At 36.2% G+C, this 20,614-nt stretch overlaps 2 protein-coding genes across 4 annotated transcripts in view; one reads left to right on the top strand and one right to left on the bottom strand.

Moving 5' to 3' along the window:
• LOC126198654 (phosphatidylinositol 4-phosphate 3-kinase C2 domain-containing subunit alpha) overlaps window positions 1-20,614 on the bottom strand; it is a 266,382-nt gene that overhangs the window by 36,725 nt on the left and 209,043 nt on the right. The gene's annotated exons all lie outside the window — the stretch shown is intronic.
• LOC126198655 (uncharacterized) lies at window positions 5,534-20,612 on the top strand. 2 transcript variants are annotated; one of them, XM_049935127.1, is made up of 2 exons: window positions 5,534-5,743; window positions 18,943-20,612. In XM_049935127.1, exons 1-2 carry the CDS (start codon window positions 5,728-5,730, stop codon window positions 19,713-19,715), a joined length of 789 nt encoding a protein of 262 aa, XP_049791084.1. In that variant the 5' UTR covers window positions 5,534-5,727; the 3' UTR covers window positions 19,716-20,612. The 2 variants fall into 2 exon arrangements, with proteins under 2 accessions (XP_049791084.1, XP_049791085.1); XM_049935128.1 differs by having other exon boundaries at window positions 5,534-5,750.

The following is a 20,614-nucleotide window of genomic DNA, read 5'->3' as shown; positions in this document are numbered from 1 at the left end:
AATAGTTGTCCCATCTCACAGTATAAAAAAAATAATAAAAAAAAAGAAAAAACCAACCAAGGAAACAGTGGTTGCTGGTGATTTTAATGTGGATTTATTGAAAAGCTCTGTCAGTGAACATTACTGCAATCAATAACACTGTCATTCAATTTAATGCCTACTGCGAAATTTGCAACTAGGGCATGTAAATGCCATGAGACTGCTATTTATATTATCTTTGTAGACAAATCTAGGAAGAAAGTAATATCACAAAACCAATAGTATGGGCTATCTGATCATGACACACAGAATCTTGTGTTAAATGTTGGAACTTGCCAAAATGAAAATAAATAAATAAATAAAAATAATTAAAAAATCTATTAGATCTGAGTATAGGAGAGTAATCAATCAGTCAAAAATTGAGAATTTATGAGATTGATCAAAGGCATGACCTGGATAGCTGTTTACAATACTTCTGACTCAAAATGGAAAATACAAAGCATTCGTTAATAAAGATAGGTCCTCTTTTGAAAATTGTTTTCCCCTAAAAGGTAACTCAAATCACATAGAAGTCTAAAAATAAACCGAGGATTACACAAAGAAAAAAGATATCATGTGGGACAAAAAGTAGACTATCCACTATCTACGAACAGCTCTGATGTTAGCACTGTAACGTATTACAAAGAATACAGCAAAATATTGAAGCAAGTCATCCAGAAATGAAAGCAGCTTCATTATGAGAGGAAGATAGTTAATCAGACAACAAAATAAAACTGTATGGGATATAAAAAGGAAGAGGAAAAGATAGCTCTAAAAATAAATGAAACATCGGTAACAAGTGCATGTAGTGTTGCAAACCTTTTAAACAAGCACTTTGTTCCTATTACTGGCAGCTTGGGGTTATCAGGTTAGGTAAACAGTTCAATGGAGTATCTGAGACCAGTCTTTACAAATTACTTCAGTAAAATGGAAATGACACTTATGTCTCCCAAAGAAGTAGCATCCATCATAAAATCCTTAAAATCTAAATATTCTAATGGTTATGATAACATATCAATGAAGTTAATCAAAGAGTACTCATGCGAGTTGAGGTCTATCTTAAGTTCTTTGTGTAATCAATCTCTTATCAGTGGAACATTTGCAGACTGGCTAAAATATGTTGAAATAAAGTCTCTTCACAAGAATGGGGATAAAGAGATACCATCAAACTATCAACCAATTTCACTTTTGCCAGCTTTCTCAGAAATATTTGAAAAGGTTGTGCTCAAGGGTCTCCTTAAGCATCTGACTGCAAATAATATATTGTCCAAGTCACAGTTTGGTTTTCTTAAGGTTCTGACAGAGAGAAAGCTATTCACATGTACAGCAAGAATTCATTAGATAACAAATTAGAGGCTACTGGCATTTTATGTGACCTGTCAAAAGCCTTTGTGTGATTCACAGCATTCTCTTAAATAAATTAGATCATCATGGTGTCACAGGGAGTGCTGGAAAATAGTTTGAGTCTTATCTAACTAACAGGAAACAATAGCTGTCACTGTGAAATACCTGTCCAGTTAGGAGTCAGTCTTCATCTGACTGGGAATTCATTACATGTGGTGTTCCTCAAGGTTCCGTCTTGAGTCCATTGCTTTTTCTTGTGTACATTAATGACCTCTCATCTGTTACATTACCAGATGCTAAGTTTCTTTCATTTACAGACGGTACAAACATTGCAAAAAGTATCAAGTTAACTACAGGTTTAGAAATGGCCACTAATCAAATTTTTACTGCCAGTAATAAATGATTTAAAGCTAATTTACTGTCATTAAACTTTGGAAAGTCCCATTATAGAGAGTTCAGAACCTATAAGAGATTTCCTTCCAACACATGTATAACATATGAGGACATGCAGATTGAAGAGGTTGACAGTGCTAAATTTCAGGGATTACAACTCAATTATAAATTCAGTTGGGAAGGGCACATCACAGAATTTGTGGAGTGCCTAAACAAGTCTGTATTTGCAGTGAGAATGATGCCAGATGTAGGACATACAAATAATTAAAAAAAAAATTGCACACTTAGCTTACTTTCTTTCTATTATGTCGCACAGGATCGCATTCTGAGGTAATTCTTCAAACTGAACAAAAGTTTTCAGTGTGCAAAAGCATAGAATAAGAATCATTTGTGGTATAAATTCAAGAACATCACGTAGAAACCTGTGCAAGGAACTCTGTATTCTAATCACTGCTTGTCAGTATATTTATTCCTTAATGAAATTTGTTATAAGTAATATATATCTATTTCCAACCAATAGTTCAAAAAATAGTATCAATACTAGGAATAAGAACTACCTACATAAGACCTAAAATCACTTACCTTAATATAAAAAGGGGTCAAATATTCTGGAACACAAATTTTCAATAAATTGCCAAGAACCATTAAAAACTTGGTTTCAGATAAAGCTCAGTTTAAACAGAGCTTAAATAAAAATGTGTGTCAGATTTCAGTTTTGAAAGCACTTGGTCACAATAGTCAAGATTAGGTATTTTGTGTATGATAAATTTATTAAAAGTGCGTAACTGTGTTTCATTCTGTCAGTGTATCAAATCTATAAACATTAGCAGTTCCAGTTTACTGTAATATATTCACATATTTTGACGATCTACTGACAAATGATCAGGGTAGTCAGCATTATATTCAAATTTTTATGTTTTTATGTCATACTTTCTGACATGTTTCACAGCTACGAGAATCATCTCATTTTTGGGTCTATGGCACGAAAACTGAATCTAATCTAATTTCATCTCTAGAAAGGAACAAAAAGGAGACAAGCAAAAGGAAATAAATGTTTTATCTATATAAGTAGGAACAATCTAATTTGTCAAATGGTGAGGGAGAAGGACATAAAAAAAGAAATACAAGACTATGCAATGAGAGAAGAGGAAACAAATTTCTAATACAGCTCATAAAAATATATATTGTAAAATTATGAAAAGAAACTGTAATAAGTATACTGAACTATGTATGGAGCCAAAATCTTGTATGCAGAAAAGAGATTAATAACAAAAATACTGTTCACGATTGAAACAGAAGTCATGAACTTTAATAGTAGGTATGAAGAGAAATGAGGAATAACCACTATTCTAGCACAATTTCAAGTGAAAGCATTTTCACATTAAAAATGCAACCAGATAACATTAGACATAATATAACAGCAGGTATATAATTGTGGGCTTTCACTACCTGCATTTACATCCTTCCTGGACTTTTGTTATATAAGCAGTGGTCTAATGCATGTATCCGTGCCTAATGTTTGGCCAACACAGATAAGTTGACAGCTGCAGACCATCCTCTGGGACCGTAGAACCACCCCGTTTGTTTCTCTGATACCACAGTTTTATCAAGGTCCAATCATTTCTATGTTGGATATACAGAGGGATCATAATCATTCAAAAACCTAAAATCAACTTTGGCATAAAAGGAGGAGGACTGTAATGAGACAAGTTGTGAGCCTTATTGATAAATAAAGCACACAGAATAAAGTGTCTTGGGTAGCGATTGTATGACGTTGCAATGCATCCGTATAAACAGTTTGGCTTACTGAGCTTGTTTAACCCTTTCATAATCATTGATATGCATGTGTCCCAAGGTGAGTTATCAGAGAACCAGTGGGAATTTGCTGCTTGTTTTTGCTATGTACCATGTGCCAAATTGGTTCACATCATATCACAAGTATGATGATAGATGTTACCATCACACGAGACACTCAAATTTGCATGTTACAATAAAGAGCTCATCATGGAAATAATCTATCAAATATCAAATATTTATGATCATAAAAATGATTCAAGTGCTTTTCTGAATGAACACAGGGTGTCCCAGGAGGAATGGCAAATATTTGGGGAGTTACAGGAACAATCCTTTGAAGTAAAAATGTCTAGTAAACATGGGCTCAACAATACACACCTTTAAAGAGCTATGAGGACACTATTGGTAGAAGAGATGCGTTCCACAATAGAAAAGATGACTTACGTCTTCGCAGGTCTTAAGGTACACATTTTAGAGCATGTTTACAAGACATTTTGCTTCAAATGAGCATTCCTGTCATATCCCTGAACACTGACCACTCCTCCTGGGACATCCTGTATATATTATAAATCAAAATACAAGACAATTGTTAGTTTCATTACCACTGTGACATATAGGACTCTCATCAAAATCAACGCATATGTTCCACCCCTTGACAAGTTGGCAAATGAAATGGCAGGAAATATTTTTTTCATAATGTTACATCTGACTGGCAATTAAAAGCAGTGAATGAATTACATTTGAACATACTAACTGTGTCATTACCTCTAAAGATGTCTCCTATGCCAAAAGACATAACATTAGGAGCAGAAAGATGTATTACATCATGGTCCAATGCCATTATGACATGTTTTTTTACCAACTGATATGAAACATAGTGAACAGGTTTCTTACATTCAAACAGGAGAAACAAAAAGAACTTTCAAACTGACTTTAAACATAACCAAAGAAAATAAAGAGGCTAGTGAAGAGAAATGGAATGGATGAGCAATTTGGAGGGAAGAGTGAAAAATGGAAACTGCTAATATGTGACACTGAGGCATTAGAAGATGAAGTAAAAGAAGGATGGAAAACCTTAAAAAGGGTGTAATGGGGCATATGTAAAGCAGGGCAGTAGGACTGCATTTAATGACATTTGTACCAGTGAACAAAAGCACACTGGATGCCAAGTACCGGGAAACATATTGATTGTGTGCCAGTGTATGCTCCCTTTGAATTAAGGTATCTTTTGTTGACACTATTTAATAATTATGACAGAAGCTGCCTTTCACAAGAAAACATCTAATTAGCTCATAACCTGACTCAAAATTAGGTATTCTTAGTGGACAAACATCATTTAGTTACTAAGATCAGTCAGTTGACACTGTTGAAAGATCAAAATATTATGCAATAATGAAAAGAGGATTGTTGGTTTTATTTTGAGAGTGTGTTCTTATTTAATAAACAGAAGTTGTTATATGCCGATAGAGCATCAACAGAATCACTTCAGCTGAAATTATTCTGCTGAAAGAACAACCTAACAGAAATGGTTTACATAAATGTTAAGTATGTTAGTGTTTACTATGTAATTATTACATTATATTTATGTCAGAGTGTGACACATTTTAGAATATAAAGTACTTTCTGGGTTCCTTTATTTTGTTCAAGGTAAACAAAGCCAATTAGACACACAAAATATTCTTATCACATCCTGGATTTAATTTGTATTGTGGGGATTCCATTGCATTCAATTTTCTTGTGACTGCAGTTAAAATTGTACACACTAGTGTACTTTTCACTACAGAAGTCAAACTGATTACGCATAAGAAATATCCATGAAGAGGTAGTCTCATGGTTGGCAGAGCACTGCATGAAGTGATATCTAATCTCGTGCACCTGGTTTAGACAGGTCCACCCAGTTCTTCTGATATCTAATCTTATTTCCTACATGTATGTTATCAGCAGACTGTATTTTATGTTTATATCAATGTCAGGTTACTGAAAATGACAGGTCTTAGATTCAAGTGTCAACAGCGACATTCTTGGAGAAGACTTAGTTTCATAATGATATCTTATCTGAGCACTGAAATGTATTTCATTCTATTCAGTGACTATAGTTTAGGTGAAACTGTTATGCACTACTGAAGCAGTAAATGTGCCACAAAATCTTGTAAGCAAACACCTCAGTAACCAGGAAATATGTCTGTGTCTGGAGGTATGATGTAAGATAGTTTTTAGCACAAGATAGAGATAGATAGAGAGAGAGAGAGAGAGAGAGAGAGAGAGAGAGAGAGAGAGGAGGAGGGGGGATAGAGAGAGAGAGAGAGAGAGAGAGAGAGAGAGAGAGAGAGAGAGAGAAGGCCATGTTTGCCAAATTCAATTGACAATTTTAATACTTTATGTTCTGGACCATACTTTTAATTCTTTTTCTTCTTCTGGCTTTCCGACATTTCATATTCTCTACACTGCATGTACAGTGTCAGAAACTTTTGCCAAATATTACATTTGGAAGGGATGAACAAGTAGCCCTCTTGTTGAAGAAAGTCATCTTCACCTGCCAAAATCTGCTTCTGGTGTCTGCCAGCCTGCCTGGCTGCCTTCTATGACTATCTTATTAAAACTGGTTCTTTAGGCAATAGTATTCTTTGATTACTTTTACTGCATACTACCCAATTATCCACTTTTCTGTTACCCTTTATTGCTTTCATGTATGTTTGTTTGTATGTCATTAATCCAATTTTCAGCTAAGGACTCATAAGTAAAATGGATACCAAGACTTCAACAGCTAACTTGGCACAATTTAAACATTTGCTTCTTTGAGATTTTCCCAGTGGACAGTTTCCAATCAATAAAACTATAAGACTGACCACAACAAACAGCACTGTCTTCAAACAGAGGGAAATACGATGGAAAACACTATAACGTTTAAGACAACTGTTCACTGTTCCATTTGGCTGGCATCAAAGGATGTATGTTCAACACTTGCAAGGTGCTTGCCTAGTGCCGGCAGAAAGGAGGCAGTAGTACTGTGTTTGTCATGTAGGTTCATCATGTATCAAAACTACAGTCATGAAAGTAACAGTAATACTTGTTAAAAAAATGTTTGCAATTAAGAAGTGGTACAACAATAGAAATATCTGTTCATTGACCATTATGAGGATAGTATGGCCAACTACATCCATTCTGACTGCACAAATGGAGAAGTGTTGCAGGAAATATTAAGATTTGGTATTATTTCCAGATGTGGTGAGTTACAGAGGGGGAAAATTAATCTTCCAGCAATTATATACTTTTCTCAAAGAGCACAAACAAACTAAAAATTTAATTTCAGTTGGAAATTTTACAGGAAGTTAAACATTCTTCATCACAGTGACTTTAAACTAAGGATTCTGTTAGAAAACATTTATAACACCTATAATGTTTGTGATCTTCAGCCACTGTATTAATGTCTCAAGCCTATTTTTCTTCATTACCTTTTTCTTGTCTACAGTATATGCTGCTTTCTTTTTATTCTTTTTCGCATGTGGGAATGATTTAGGGCAAGTAACTTATGCAACTGGATAAGTACTGTCAGAGTTAGACAACAACAGCCATATACTTGACTGGTGCTGGCTCTATCTGATATTACATAAAAAAGAATTTATTGTTTTGTTAGCATTTTTAGGGCAGTCTTGCACAAATAATAGATTTGGCAAGAGAAAAAACATCACAAGCAGAGACTTAAAAAGATTCAACTTCATCTGTACAGTATTCAACAGCTGTAACCACAAGACAGAATTTCAGCATTTTTCTAATGGTCCCTTGAAGAGACAATTTTAGTAAGGCTTGTGAAAGGACACAATAAGTGTCAATCTTTACTATTTGGAACTTGAAAATGATTCATTTATGAAGAGGAAATACATTGCTTGTGGTTGTAAAATATGAACTAATTTTACAAAGCAGCCCCCTTTTGGGCCAATTTTATACAACATTTTTCCAGTGAGTGGATTACATCTTTGAGGTCTAGTTCTGTAGTATTTGCAAAATATGCATCTATGGTTATTGTAATATGTCTTCACTAAACTCAAACATTTTAGCAGGCACAAGTTTCCTTGCATGAAGAGTAGACAGAGTCAGAGACTGTCAAATTCACCAAATACTGTGGATGTTACAACAAGCCACATTTCATGTCCCCAGGTTTTCTTGCATGGGAAACTGGCAGGTGCATTGACCAGAAGAAAGCTTTTAACTTTTGCAATCCAGGCCATGTTGCATCTATTGTTTCATCCAGTTGGTCTACGAGATGTAGATAGTGTTTGTAACATATTACTCTATCCTTAGTAATCATTAAGAAAAATTCCTTTCAAGCTTTCTTGGATAGTCTGTTCAACATATGATTCAAGCAACTGCTGCCAGGTCACACTTTGTAAATTTTGCAACATTGTTAGGTGATGCCTACCTGCTGGTAATAATCAACCGCCACCATCTGACAATGTCGAGCAGTTGCTTGTTGAAATATTGTGAGATACGTATCATTACACTGGTGGCAGATCCAAGAGTAATATATTGAGGAAAATCCTTTTCACATCCCCAAAATACTGGCTATTATCTTTCAATCAGATGAAACAGCCTTTTCTCTTCATTGGTGCAAGGCTACCAGCTTCCAATTTTTACTCTGAGTGCCATTACATTTCTGGTATAAAGTAGACAATCCACATTTCACACAAGCCAACAAATTAGCATACAATCTTAGTTATATTCTTTTTAAAATTGTTGAATCATGGCTAAGAAATTCATTTTTGATTTTCTTTGCATCCACTGCCAAGAAATGTGAAAAACATATTGTACCAATCTTTACTACATTTACTTCAAGTAAAATTTACTGTATAATTGAATGTCAGTACAGAGTTTCAGGAAGAGCGTAAGGGAACAAATGGCAGGAATGGGGGAAAGAAATACAGTAGAAGAAGAATGGGTAGCTTTGAGGGATGAAGTAGTGAAGGCAGCAGAGGATCAAGTAGGTAAAAAGACTAGGGCTAGTAGAAATCCTTGGGTAACAGAAGAAAAGAGAAAATATAAAAATGCAGTGAAAGAAGCAGGCAAAAAGGAATACAAATGTCTCAAAAATGAGATCGACAGGATGTGCAAAATGGCTAAGCAGGGATGGCTAGAGGATAAATGTAAGGATGTAGAGGCTTATCTCACTAAAGGTAAGATAGATACTGCCTAAAGGAAAATTAAAGAGACCTTTGGAGAAAAGAGAACCACTTGTATGAATATCAAGAGCTCAGATGGAAACCCAGTTCTAAGCAAAGAAGGGGAAGCAGAAAGATTGAAGGAGTATAGAGGGTCTATACAAGGGCAATGTACTTGAGGAAAATATTATGGAAATGGAAGAGGATGTAGATGAAGATGAAATGGGAGATATGATACTGCGTGAAGAGTTTGACAGAGCACTGAAAGACCTGAGTCGAAACAAGGCCCCGGGAGTAGACAACATTCCATTAGAACTAATGACGGCCTTGGGAGAGCCAGTCCTGACAAAACTCTACCATTTGGTGAGCAAGATGTATGAGACAGGTGAAATACCATCAGACTTCAAGAAGAATATAATAATTCCAATCCCAAAGAAAGCAGGTGTTGACAGATGTGAAAATTACCGAACTATCAGTTTAGTAAGTCACGGCTGCAAAATACTAACGCAAATTCTTTACAGACGAATGGAAAAACTAGTAGAAGCCGACCTTGGGGAAGAACAGTTTGGATTCCGTAGAAATATTGGAACACGTGAGGCAATACTGACCCTACGACTTATCTTAGAAGCTAGATTAAGGAAAGGCAAACCTACATTTCTAGCATTTGTAGACTTAGAGAAAGCTTTTGACAGTGTTGACTGGAATAATCTCTTTCACATTCTGGAAGTGGCAGGGGTAAAATATAGGAAGGGAAAGGCTATTTACAATTTGTATAGAAACCAAATGGGAGTTATAAGAGTTGAGGGGCATCAAAGGGAAGCAGTGGTTGGGAAGGGACTGAGACAGGGGTGTAGTCTCTCCCCGATGTTATTCAATCTATATATTGAGCAAGCAGTGAAAGTAACAAAAAAAAAAATTTGGAGTAGGTATTAAAATTCATGGAGAAGAAATAAAAACTTTGAGGTTCGCCGATGACATTGTAATTCTGTTAGAGACAGCAAAGAACTTGGAAGAGCAGTTGAATGGAATGGATAGTGTCTTGAAAGGAGGATATAAGATGAACATCAACAAAAGCAAAATGAGGATAATGGAATGTAGTCGAATTAAGTCTGGTGATGTTGAGGGTATTAGATTAGGAAATGAGACACTTAAAGTAGTAAAGTAGTTTTGCTATTTGGGGAGCAAAATAACTGATGATGGTCGAAGTAGAGAGGATATAAAATGTAGACTGGCAATGGGAAGGTAAGCATTTCTGAAGACGAGGAATTTGTTAACATCGAGTATTGATTTAAGTATCAGGAAGTCGTTTCTGAAAGTATTTGTATGGATTGTAGCCATGTATGGAAGTGAAACATGGACGATAAATAGTTTAGACAAGAAGACAATAGAAGCTTTCGAAATGTGGTGCTACAGAAGAATGCTGAAGATTAGATGGGTAGATCACATAACTAATGAGGAGGTGTTGAATAGGATTGAGGAGAAGAGAAGTTTGTGGCACAACTTGACTAGAAGAAGGGATCGGTTGGTAGGGCATGTTCTGAGGCATCAAGGGATCACCAATTTAGTATTGGAGGGCAGTGTGGAGGGTAAAAATCATAGAGGGAGACCAAGAGATGAATACACCAAGCAGATTCAGAAGGATGTAGGTTGCAGTAGGTACTGGGAGATGAAGAAGCTTGCACAGGATAGAGTAGCATGGAGAGCTGCATCAAACCAGTCTCAGGACTGAAGACCACAACAAAATACTATTTCTGAGGCACATAAGCCGCCCCCCCTCCCCCCCCCCCCCCCCTCACACACACACACGTTTTAAAGGTGAAGGACTACACGTATGTTCATGTTCTTGTTTATTTGACCATACATGTTCAATACTTGCATTATAAGATGACTGGCTGTCTCTTTACTCATTCCATGGATAATATTTTATAGAGGGAGGAATGGTTCTGATAAAAACACAAATATGGAATGAACACAAAAAAAGAAGGTAGCAGCTGATAAAACCAGTCTAAAAGAAACATATAATTTATTGTTTTGTAGCATGTTGGAGAATAAATTCCTGAATCTGAAATTCTAAAGTACTCCTCATGGGACAGGGGACCAAAAATGACCTAAACTGAACCTCACTTCCAACCAAAGGCGAGCCCATTGCTGTGACATAATAAATGTCGCTGTACAAGGAGTACATTGTCACTAGAACATGATGAAAGAAGTTGATGATTCCAGGTGGAAACTGTCGGACCACAAGATCCTGTGTGTCTCGTACTGGCAACCCCCATAAAAAAGTGACACCACGTCCAGACTAACCATTATGTCATTTCAACCTATTTCTATTTTCTTGAGAATTTCAACAAATGTCTGCAACTTTACAACATGGTATTCACAATTACATAGTTTTAGCACTAATAATCCTGCAAGATGTTTTGTCAGTCTGTAGATGGGTAAGGTGATTGAACTAACAATCGGCCTAGGAGGAACATGTTCCTTATGTATTTTTAGCAGTCCATAAAGCCCGGGAGGTCTGGCTGAACAAGACATTAATTTCTTCGCCACTTCATCTGGTAAACCAAACTGCTTTAATAACTTCCCTGTCTTCCTGACTATGGACTGTCAGATCATGACTAAGCTTCCAGTACAGGTCATCATTTAATGAAGGTCGTACCTACACGTGGTAGTCTTCAGTGATCAGAATCACGATTGCATTTCCCTTGTCGGCTTTCAGGCAACCAAGTCCCTATTCTCACGCAATAAGCATAAGCCACGTCGTTCCTCAAGGTTAATATTTGATTTCAGTAGCTTAGCTTTTGACCATATATGGCCAGCAGTTAGTCTGAATGGTAAAGCAAGAGAGACATTGCAAATGCTTTCAAGTGTCACCAAAGAAGGACGCCTTGTGAATCGGCAGAAGAAGCCAGGGCGGCAGCTTTCCTGCCATACTGTGGGGCAACAAGCAGCAAGTTAGGATGTTTACTGCAGAGACATGGATTGAGACCAGTGTTCTGGCCCGGCTCCAAGATACGAGATATGTTGCGCCCTGTTAAGGATGACATAGCTCTTTATGTGCCCGGTGTGTATTGCGTCCCTTGTGAGTGTGGCAGCATCAATACAGGACAGACAGTTCACACAGTTGCTGAGCATTGTACTGAGCACAAGACGCATATTAAGCAAAGGGAACATGACAAGTCAGCCATAGCTGAGTATTGCCTTGAAAATGGACATAAAATACAGTTTGAGAACACAAGCATCTTGGCCCATGCATCAGCATACTGGGACTCCATTATAAAATGGGCAGCTGAGATTAGAATGAACAGCAACAATTTCAACAGAGACCAGGGTGAGTAGGGCATAGGGGGGGGGGGGGGCGTTGGATGTCAAAAGCAAGCAATGACAGATACTTAATGACGGTAGGGAGGCGGGAGCGGCAGTTTCAAACATGGCGCTGGCCCCTCATGTCACCTGATGTCACTTGGTCCTGCGGTGGGTCAGAGCTGCTATGAGCTGCCCAACTCACCTTCCGCACACGTGTCATTTTTAATTCTACGTATATAAGTGAGAATAGTCCCAGCCCCAGCAGTCGGTAGTTGTACTCCTGATCACGATGGCGGAGCTAGCCATTGAAAGGTCGAGAATTTTATTAGAATTGATGCAGCTTGAAAACCGAGAAGATTTTTTTCAGCCATGCAGCTGCGAAAGACTCCGAGGATACTAACTATCTGACCAATCATTTTACCTCTTTTATCCATCTTTTGTTTCTCTCCTTGTCCTCTCTGGACTGAAGCTGCCACAGTGTTTAGCAGTATTCTACATTTGACCTTTTACTATATTTGAAGCCACTACATTTATCATTGTATCCTATTCTCTTCTCAGCAGGTAGGTACCTGTTGTCTTATCCCTCTTCCCTCCCTGAGGAAGGAACTAATAGTTCTGAAACCTAGGAGAAGTGTTTTCACTTTTAACTGTACCTATCTATTGAAATAAAATGTAACATAAATGACAAGGAGTGTAACCCACAGATAAATGTGACTGGATGATCACATGCTAAAAACTGAATGAGTCAGTTATTTCATTCAAATAACTTTTGGAAATGCAACTGGGTAATATCCTCTACAACTGCTGATGTTTCAACAGATTAAATCCATATAATAGCCAAGATCTGCCATAAACAGTGACAACTCATTGCATTGGTACCTTGAAAATGACAATATGTTTACATGTCAAAATAACAGCTGCTTTTAAGGAGGTTTTCTGGATGCATTCCTCCAAGTCATTTGAACATTTGATATGCACATTAAAAACGTGCTAAACAGTCCATGGTGGAGCTAAAAACTGGGGGAGGGAGAGGGGGAGGGCGAGGGGGAAGAGGAGGCAACAAATTGGCATATTTAAAAGAAAACTGAAGATAAATCTGAAGCTATTGGGACTATGTCCATCTCCAGATGAAAATACGTTTGATTCCAATCACGCTGCATGGCGTGTGCTCTCCCTATTAGGCTTTAAATATGGCCCTTCAAATCTGTATATAATGTAGTAAGTACTAAATACTGCAAGATGTTAACATCCTTGAGCAGAAAAGCAAATAACCATTACAAACTACGAACACGTGATAAATGTGTCTGACAAAGATTCTCTGTCATATTCAAATATGAATATCCATAGTATTTTGGGCTAGAAAAGAAATTGTGTGATGAACCTCACGAGGAAAAGGGCATCCATACCCAGAAATTACAGAAGTAAACCCAATTCTTTTTCAAGCATATCACAAAGAAGATTACTGCAAGATTCACCTTGTCAAACACAATGGGTACATATGCTTTGATGAATTTTTTAGGAATGAAAGACAACAATGAACACTGAATATTCTTCACAAGTCTGGGATAATAGTAGGTAAAGTGCATAAAAAGTTTTTGAATTCTGCATATGCAAGACAGTCATAACCCTTAAACCTATCTTAACTGTGACTGAAACTGACTGTACGGGGACCTCACCACCCAAAAAATGATCAAGGGACTGACTCTGAGGAGGATCAACAATATAGTAAAATCCATGTAATCAACAAGGAGATTATGGGAAGTATTTTACAGATTTTTTATAAAGGGACAACCATCAGAGATGAAAGTAAAAAATATGAAATACTTCTTTTTGGAAGTGTGGTTATTTCACATATCTATGCCTTGGTCCACAACAGTGTTCCAGATGTGAGCTATCACTTTTAAAACTGTGCCTTGACAAAACATCTGCTGTACGGTCCTGTAGTGGCCCAATGTGATCACATAATTTGTTCACCGAAACTGAGATATACAAAACTGAAAAAAAATAAAATAAAATAAAAATCTATATACTGTTTTGCAGATTAGGAGAAAGTATTCCACTGAAAAACGTCTCATGTGCCACAAACACACATGATTGAGAGAGTGCTTCAAGTTGATTCTACTCATTTTCACTATGGTTATATCTTCCTAAGTGAAATTGAAACCTACCAATATCAATTCCTGTTTTACAATTACCAAGAAATGAAATACTTCTGACTTTTTAATTTTTTCCTTAACGAAATTTTTTAAGTTGGTAGGCAAATGAAAAATGTTGCGAGTACTGATGATATGTGTACAAAAGGTTTTTATTAGCCTTTTTTTACTCTTTTCAAATTACGAAGATATTTACTAATATCTCGAAAATAAACAATAATTCTGTACTAATGAAGGCAATAATGATATCTTGCCACATTTCTTCTTACATGACTTAGTAACATACATACAAACTAACTTATTCTAAAGGTTATTGCCTTGGACAATCTTTCCGTTTCACAATACACATGTTTTCAGATCTTAGTTTATTGACTTTTTGTAGCTCCAAATATCTGTACCTGATATCAATTTGATGCAAACTGTGCTGGTGCAACTATGATGGACTTTGTCACCAATGCAGTCTTAGTTATGCTGGAATCAACATGTTTAAATCAATACTGAATTTCTATAAGTGAATATGAAGTGTTTCTTCATTATCAAGCTTTGCACATTATCTCCCAAGATACTGTGTTCTCCTATTCCAAACTTGGAAATATAGGGAACATTACTTGAATGAACATCTGTAGCTTATACATAAGAGTGACAGTAATGCCATTTCAAGTTATTTCTTCTTTCTTGCCCTGACATCACACCATATTGTTACAGCACATATTTTTATTCTTTTGTACACTGCACTACAACAACCTAGGAACATGATTCCAGGAGAATACACAAAGCCCATGCAGGTATGGCAACTCATGATGATTCTGCTATCACTACCCCATCTTGAAGACACACAGCGGCCTTCCATGCACGCATCACATGCAAAACAGATAACAAAAACCTCCAAACAGTTTCATATTCTGTTATACAGTTTACGATTGTGAACATCATTTGTGTAGACATAGGGTTATACATCACTCTACTGGGGTTATACGTAATACCACACTTGATCATACAACCAGCCCCTTCTGGAATTAGCTATTCATTTCAGTTCCATGTAATTGTCAAATCCTCCTCTTTTCCACGTCTTCCAAATACTTCTTCCTATGCCATTATTTGCCTTTCTTTTCCAGAACTTTGTCTTCAAGAATATGAATGATGAAAGTATTTTGTCTGTTGACACATCCAATAAATTTTATTTTTCTCTTCTCTGGTATTGGTGCAATGGTGGTTTCCTTGGTTTGCTCTGGGAGGAAACTGAGTAAATATTATAACACACAAATTATTAGTTAACTTTATTACAACATAGATAAATAATCCTCCTTAACTTTGTACAATCCATTTCCACACAAATGTCATGGCTATTCACAACTGTTTCTGAACATTAGTGTATTAATGTATCACGTGATACAGGCCAAACAAAAGTCTCTCACTTCGATTGCATTTAACAATAACTTTCACATTGAGTTATGCCTAATACATGGACTGGACTGAGCTGAGTGGTCCTGTGCTTGTCTGTAACCACAGGAGCCAATGTGGAAGTGTAGTGAAATGTTTCTGGGCATGGCTACACTGGTGTCACTCATTCATTGATGCAGCTTGCAATTACAATATTTTCTTGTGGTTGCATTGGAAGGTGCCAACCTTGCTTTGGCACCTCGCTCTTCAGATGCCATCACAATCTCAATTTCCTTTAATAATCTTCTCTCTTCACTGACATCCCATAAGACTGCCAGGTTAGTTTTTCTTTCATTCAGTTCATTCTTGTTATTTTCTGCCATGTTGACATTTCAGCAGTTTCAAGTCAATTCCTTTGTAGTTTCCTCAAGAGTACAACTTTCACTTCCAAAGAGCAGGGTTCACCATGTAAACAAATCTTGAATGCCTGTTTTGCCAATGTGTTCCTTCCCTTTACTTCTGTTAAGCATCTATTGTCCTCTGTGACAATACTGTTGAGTAAACAAGGCTGTTTCAGGTGATGAAATCAGACAATTTGTATACAGGTTTTCATTTCTAATTTTTACCTACCACAATTACTTTAATTTTTAGGATATCTACTTTTAATTTCCACAGTTTTAAAGTGTCTGACAGCACTTTCAGCAGTTTATTAATTAATTTTTTGGACTCTGTAACTATTAGCACATCATCAGCATACCTGATACAATTTTTATTTTCACCGTTGGCTTCTATTCCCTTTATCTTCTTCTTCATGATCTGAACAGCTTCCTCACTTAACACATAAATTAGTACAGCTCCTTGCCTAATTCTGGCTTCCTCCTCTAGCATACTGATATCTACTATTGTGCTTTGGTTAATCATTCTTCTATCCTTCCTGTCCAGTCCTACTTTGTTCATACTTCTACAAAGTAGCCCCATGTTCATATCGTCAAAAGCTTTTCCTAAGTCAATGAAGGTAAAATAAGTCCATCTACTCATATCTATCTTCCTCTCAATAATACGGGCAAGGACAAAACCGCTTCTCTTGTTGCTTTGTCTCCTTTAAATCCAAATTCAAATTTTTCAGTATGTTTATTTACCTTTGCACTTATTCTACTCTTAACATATTAATGAGTATTTCGGAGGTATGTGATAACATTGATAGCATTCTGTAATTGATGTAGTCAACTATAGGTATGGTAATGGTTCTGCATTGTGTAATTTCTTCTGGCATGATTCATTTCTCATAGAGTCATTTATTAGTCTGTATAATTGGTCTTTCAAGTTGTTACCTAAACTTTTCAGCAATTATGCAGGAGTGTCATCATAGCCAGCTGCTTTTTTTGTTTGAGACTCTGAAGGGCACATTCAAATTCCATTCTTGAAGTGCTTTTTGTTGTAAAGTTCTTCTATGTATTCTTTCTAACATGCACATACTTCATCATTGTCTATTAGCAATATTCCCTCTTTATTTGTAACTACTAATGATTCTGTTCTGGTTTGTACAGAAGGGCTCTTCACTTTCTTATAAGCTTCATCTTGTTCACTCGTTTTCTCATCTTTCTCTCTATCTTCAATAACCCTTCCTTTTTTACTCTGCATTTTCCTGTGATGAGATTTTTAATTTTTTTGTAGTCATCAACATTGTTTTTCTTTTATTTCCTGAATTAGGTTTAATATTTCTTCTGTCATCCAAGGCTTCCTTGAGCTCCAGTTTCATGTTTTTCTCAAATCTCATTTGTTGCTTCAATTATCCCCATTGCACTGGTCATCACTCCCATTAACTGTTTTATTTGTTCTTTCTTCAAAAGGCTTCTTTGTTGCTTCTCATAACATGAATACAAAACTAACAGTGTTACAATAAATATTTATAATGGATTACATCCAAGAATATAAATGTACTGTAACATTATTTTAGCACACTTACAAAGTGTATTTCCTATTATCGATAATTACAAATTAACTTCTGTTGAAAAAAGGTATCAAACCCCAAAAAAATGTGACACTGTGCTCACTGTCAAATATACATGACATGCTTTCACTTACACTTATTACACGTGTAATCATAAAAGAACATACCTCTATTGCAATTTACTTTCCTAAGTAGGGGAACACCTCAATCAATGGATTAGTCAATGGATTAGTCATGGCGATACAGTTAACTGGGCAGCAAGATCATCAGACTTTACACCATTAGATTTTTGTTTATGGGGTTGGATGAAGTCTGACAAAGTGTGCAAACAAAAGGTAAATATTCAAGACGAACTGCTTGCTTGCATCATGGGCACTGCTGCCCTCATTGGGGAACATGCAGAGGCACTCAGACAAGCAACACAACATGTTCTACCAAACGTGTACCAAAGCAATGAAGTTGATGGGAAGAAGTGGGTGGGGGGCAGGGGGAGTGGGTGGGATACTCGATTCAAACCTTTATTGTTAACTGTCAACAACAGTAATGTGATGTGTACGATAATGATTAGAGGTGAATGTGTTAAAAATACATATTTTTCAATTGATATTTTGTAACATGCCTGTTGTAATGTTTATCAACTGTTGCACATGTGAACCTGACAATTTACTGAATAGTACAGATAACAGATAACAATGTACATTAAATGTGTTCAATCTTGGAAACTATTCAGAATTGGGCATATGTCCATATAACAGCTTTTTGCTACAAATGATCATTCCTATCATATCCCTGAATACTAACCACTACAACTTGGACACTAGTCTCCTAATGCATGAATACAGTTGTGTATTGTTACTTAGTATTGTGTAACATCCCTTTCTAACCCTGATGGCAGCAGCAATATGCTGATGCCATAGGCTGCACAAGACATGAAAGCATGAGCAGCCACACTGATTCATGAGTGCTTAAATGCCACTCCCAATTGATGATGGTTGGCTGGAGCTGTTGAGCTACAGTATTTGGAACTCAGTTTTTAGTTGTGGGTTACATGCCTTATGCTTTCTTACCAGCTGCATCCAGCATTAAACTTGGTCTCCCTCATCCTCACAACACATGGGTGTGTCTCAGTCAGGGATCTGGGTGACTTGCCCCTCCTTTCTAAACTTTTCCAACCTACTTCTCTTTCCTCTCAGAGAAGGGAATGTTTACCAGCATTATTCAGAAATTTGTCTCGTGTAAATATGGTACATGTTACTTTCAAATAATGAAAAATGGGTAGGGAAATTGAAAAAAAATAGTTAATATTTGCTATTTATTTTGCACTTAATTTTGATGGTTAATGCAAACTTTCTACTATTATTTCTTACTGAAGTGTGTCACCTCTCTAATGAAATAAGTGTTTTATTTGTAGACTTATTTCTAATGTTTAATGGTATTTCATTTGTTCCAGAAACAAGAGCACATAAGAAATCAACAGAAATGATCACTTTTGCATCTGCATTTGTTCTCTGTTTTGTACTCTTCATTGGAATAAAATTACGCTGGTTCAGAGCCAGAATGAGATTTGATACAAACACCATACGTAGTGGATCCTCTTCAGTGGCTGCTGCTAGTGCACCCACATTTTCTGTAGCTGGTGTTTATCGACCAATTGGTAATAGCAGTCCCCTTGAGAGTCAAGTTCAAACATTTTATCCAAAAACTGAGCAGAAACATCATCATAAAAGCATGCCAAACCTAACAGAAAACTTGAATGTGTTCCCAAAAGACTCACTTGGCATAGCAGATGTAACTACAAAGACACAGTCAGTACAACAAAATTTGTCAACTTCATCAAAAACTGGAATGTTAGCATCAAATGCAGAGGACCATAATTCTGCTGCAGCCAGTTTCGGACTAATGAAACTGAAGGAAAATGGAAACATTTATTCAAGCACACCAGATATGTCAACAGCAAATCATTCTCAAACTGAGTCACGACAGAAGAAAAAGACAACAAAAAGTTCTGTGAATACAAAACTGAATGTTCCTGAGACTGAAGAACCAGAAACTGAGGCAGGCAACCTTATCTTTTTGAATTCAAATGGAAAACCCATATCTCTCTTGGAAAATAAGAGTACAAAAACAGTTTCACATAAAACAAGAAGCAAGGCACCAGCACCTCCAGCTCCACCTGCCCTTACAAATCCTAAATTTCATGAGTATGAAGAGTTTGATACGTAAAACTTTTCTACCAGAACACAAGTTCTTTCTGTTCATTAAGAATCTCGTCTGATATTGATATTCTGTGTTGTTTGTGAGAAGATTATTTCCAAAAAAGATGTTATTATTATATGTAATAAAATTAGAAGGGCAGAGATTCTAAATGACTTATCTGTGAAGTGATTATATATTCATCAGTATTAACTGCAGTAATTTTAAATGTAACTGATCATATAATAGTTTCCTCTTAAACACAGAAACTAAGTGCTAATTTAGATTGATAACAACAATAACCTATGGAAGGCTTGAAAGTTTCAACAGTGATGCTCATGAACAATTAAAAAGTTTAATGTGCACCATATGTGTGTAAGACACACTTATAAGAGATCTGCCATTAAACATTATCTTCAGGATTTAAATGGTGTATTACTTTTTTTATAAAGAAGATATGTTGATAATATGACAATATGCTCAAATGGTTATCAATCAATTCACAAGTCATAGGGGTCGGCAGAAGAAAGTGTTAGCAACAACAGTTTAACTGAGTTGTAGCAGGTTGTATCTTTGATTAAATAAAATGACAAGAACATAAATAAAATAAGACAAAATTTATGAAGCAGATAGTACATGTTAACAGCATATGGCACACTTGAAAACTAAACAGACAGTGTGATCAGATAAATCTCTACTAACTTGAAGGTTAGCACTTTCTTTCATCGATCCCTTCAACTCTTCCAAAGAAACTTTCAGCCATGACCAATGAAAATTTACCTGAAGCAGTGTTTGTGCAGGATTAGTTAAATTTGAATGTACATACAATGGCATTTGTACAGAAAATAAAACACTAAAACAGAAATAACGAAGGAATCATCCCAAGATACTGTAATTATTGCAATTCTTTTAAAATGGTAAAATAAATA

The sequence above is a fragment of the Schistocerca nitens genome, chromosome 8, assembly GCF_023898315.1.
Source record: "Schistocerca nitens isolate TAMUIC-IGC-003100 chromosome 8, iqSchNite1.1, whole genome shotgun sequence".
NCBI classification, from domain to species: domain Eukaryota; kingdom Metazoa; phylum Arthropoda; class Insecta; order Orthoptera; family Acrididae; genus Schistocerca; species Schistocerca nitens.
The sequence above is the reverse complement of the archived record's forward strand: the minus strand, read 5'-3'. Positions and strand labels throughout refer to the sequence as shown.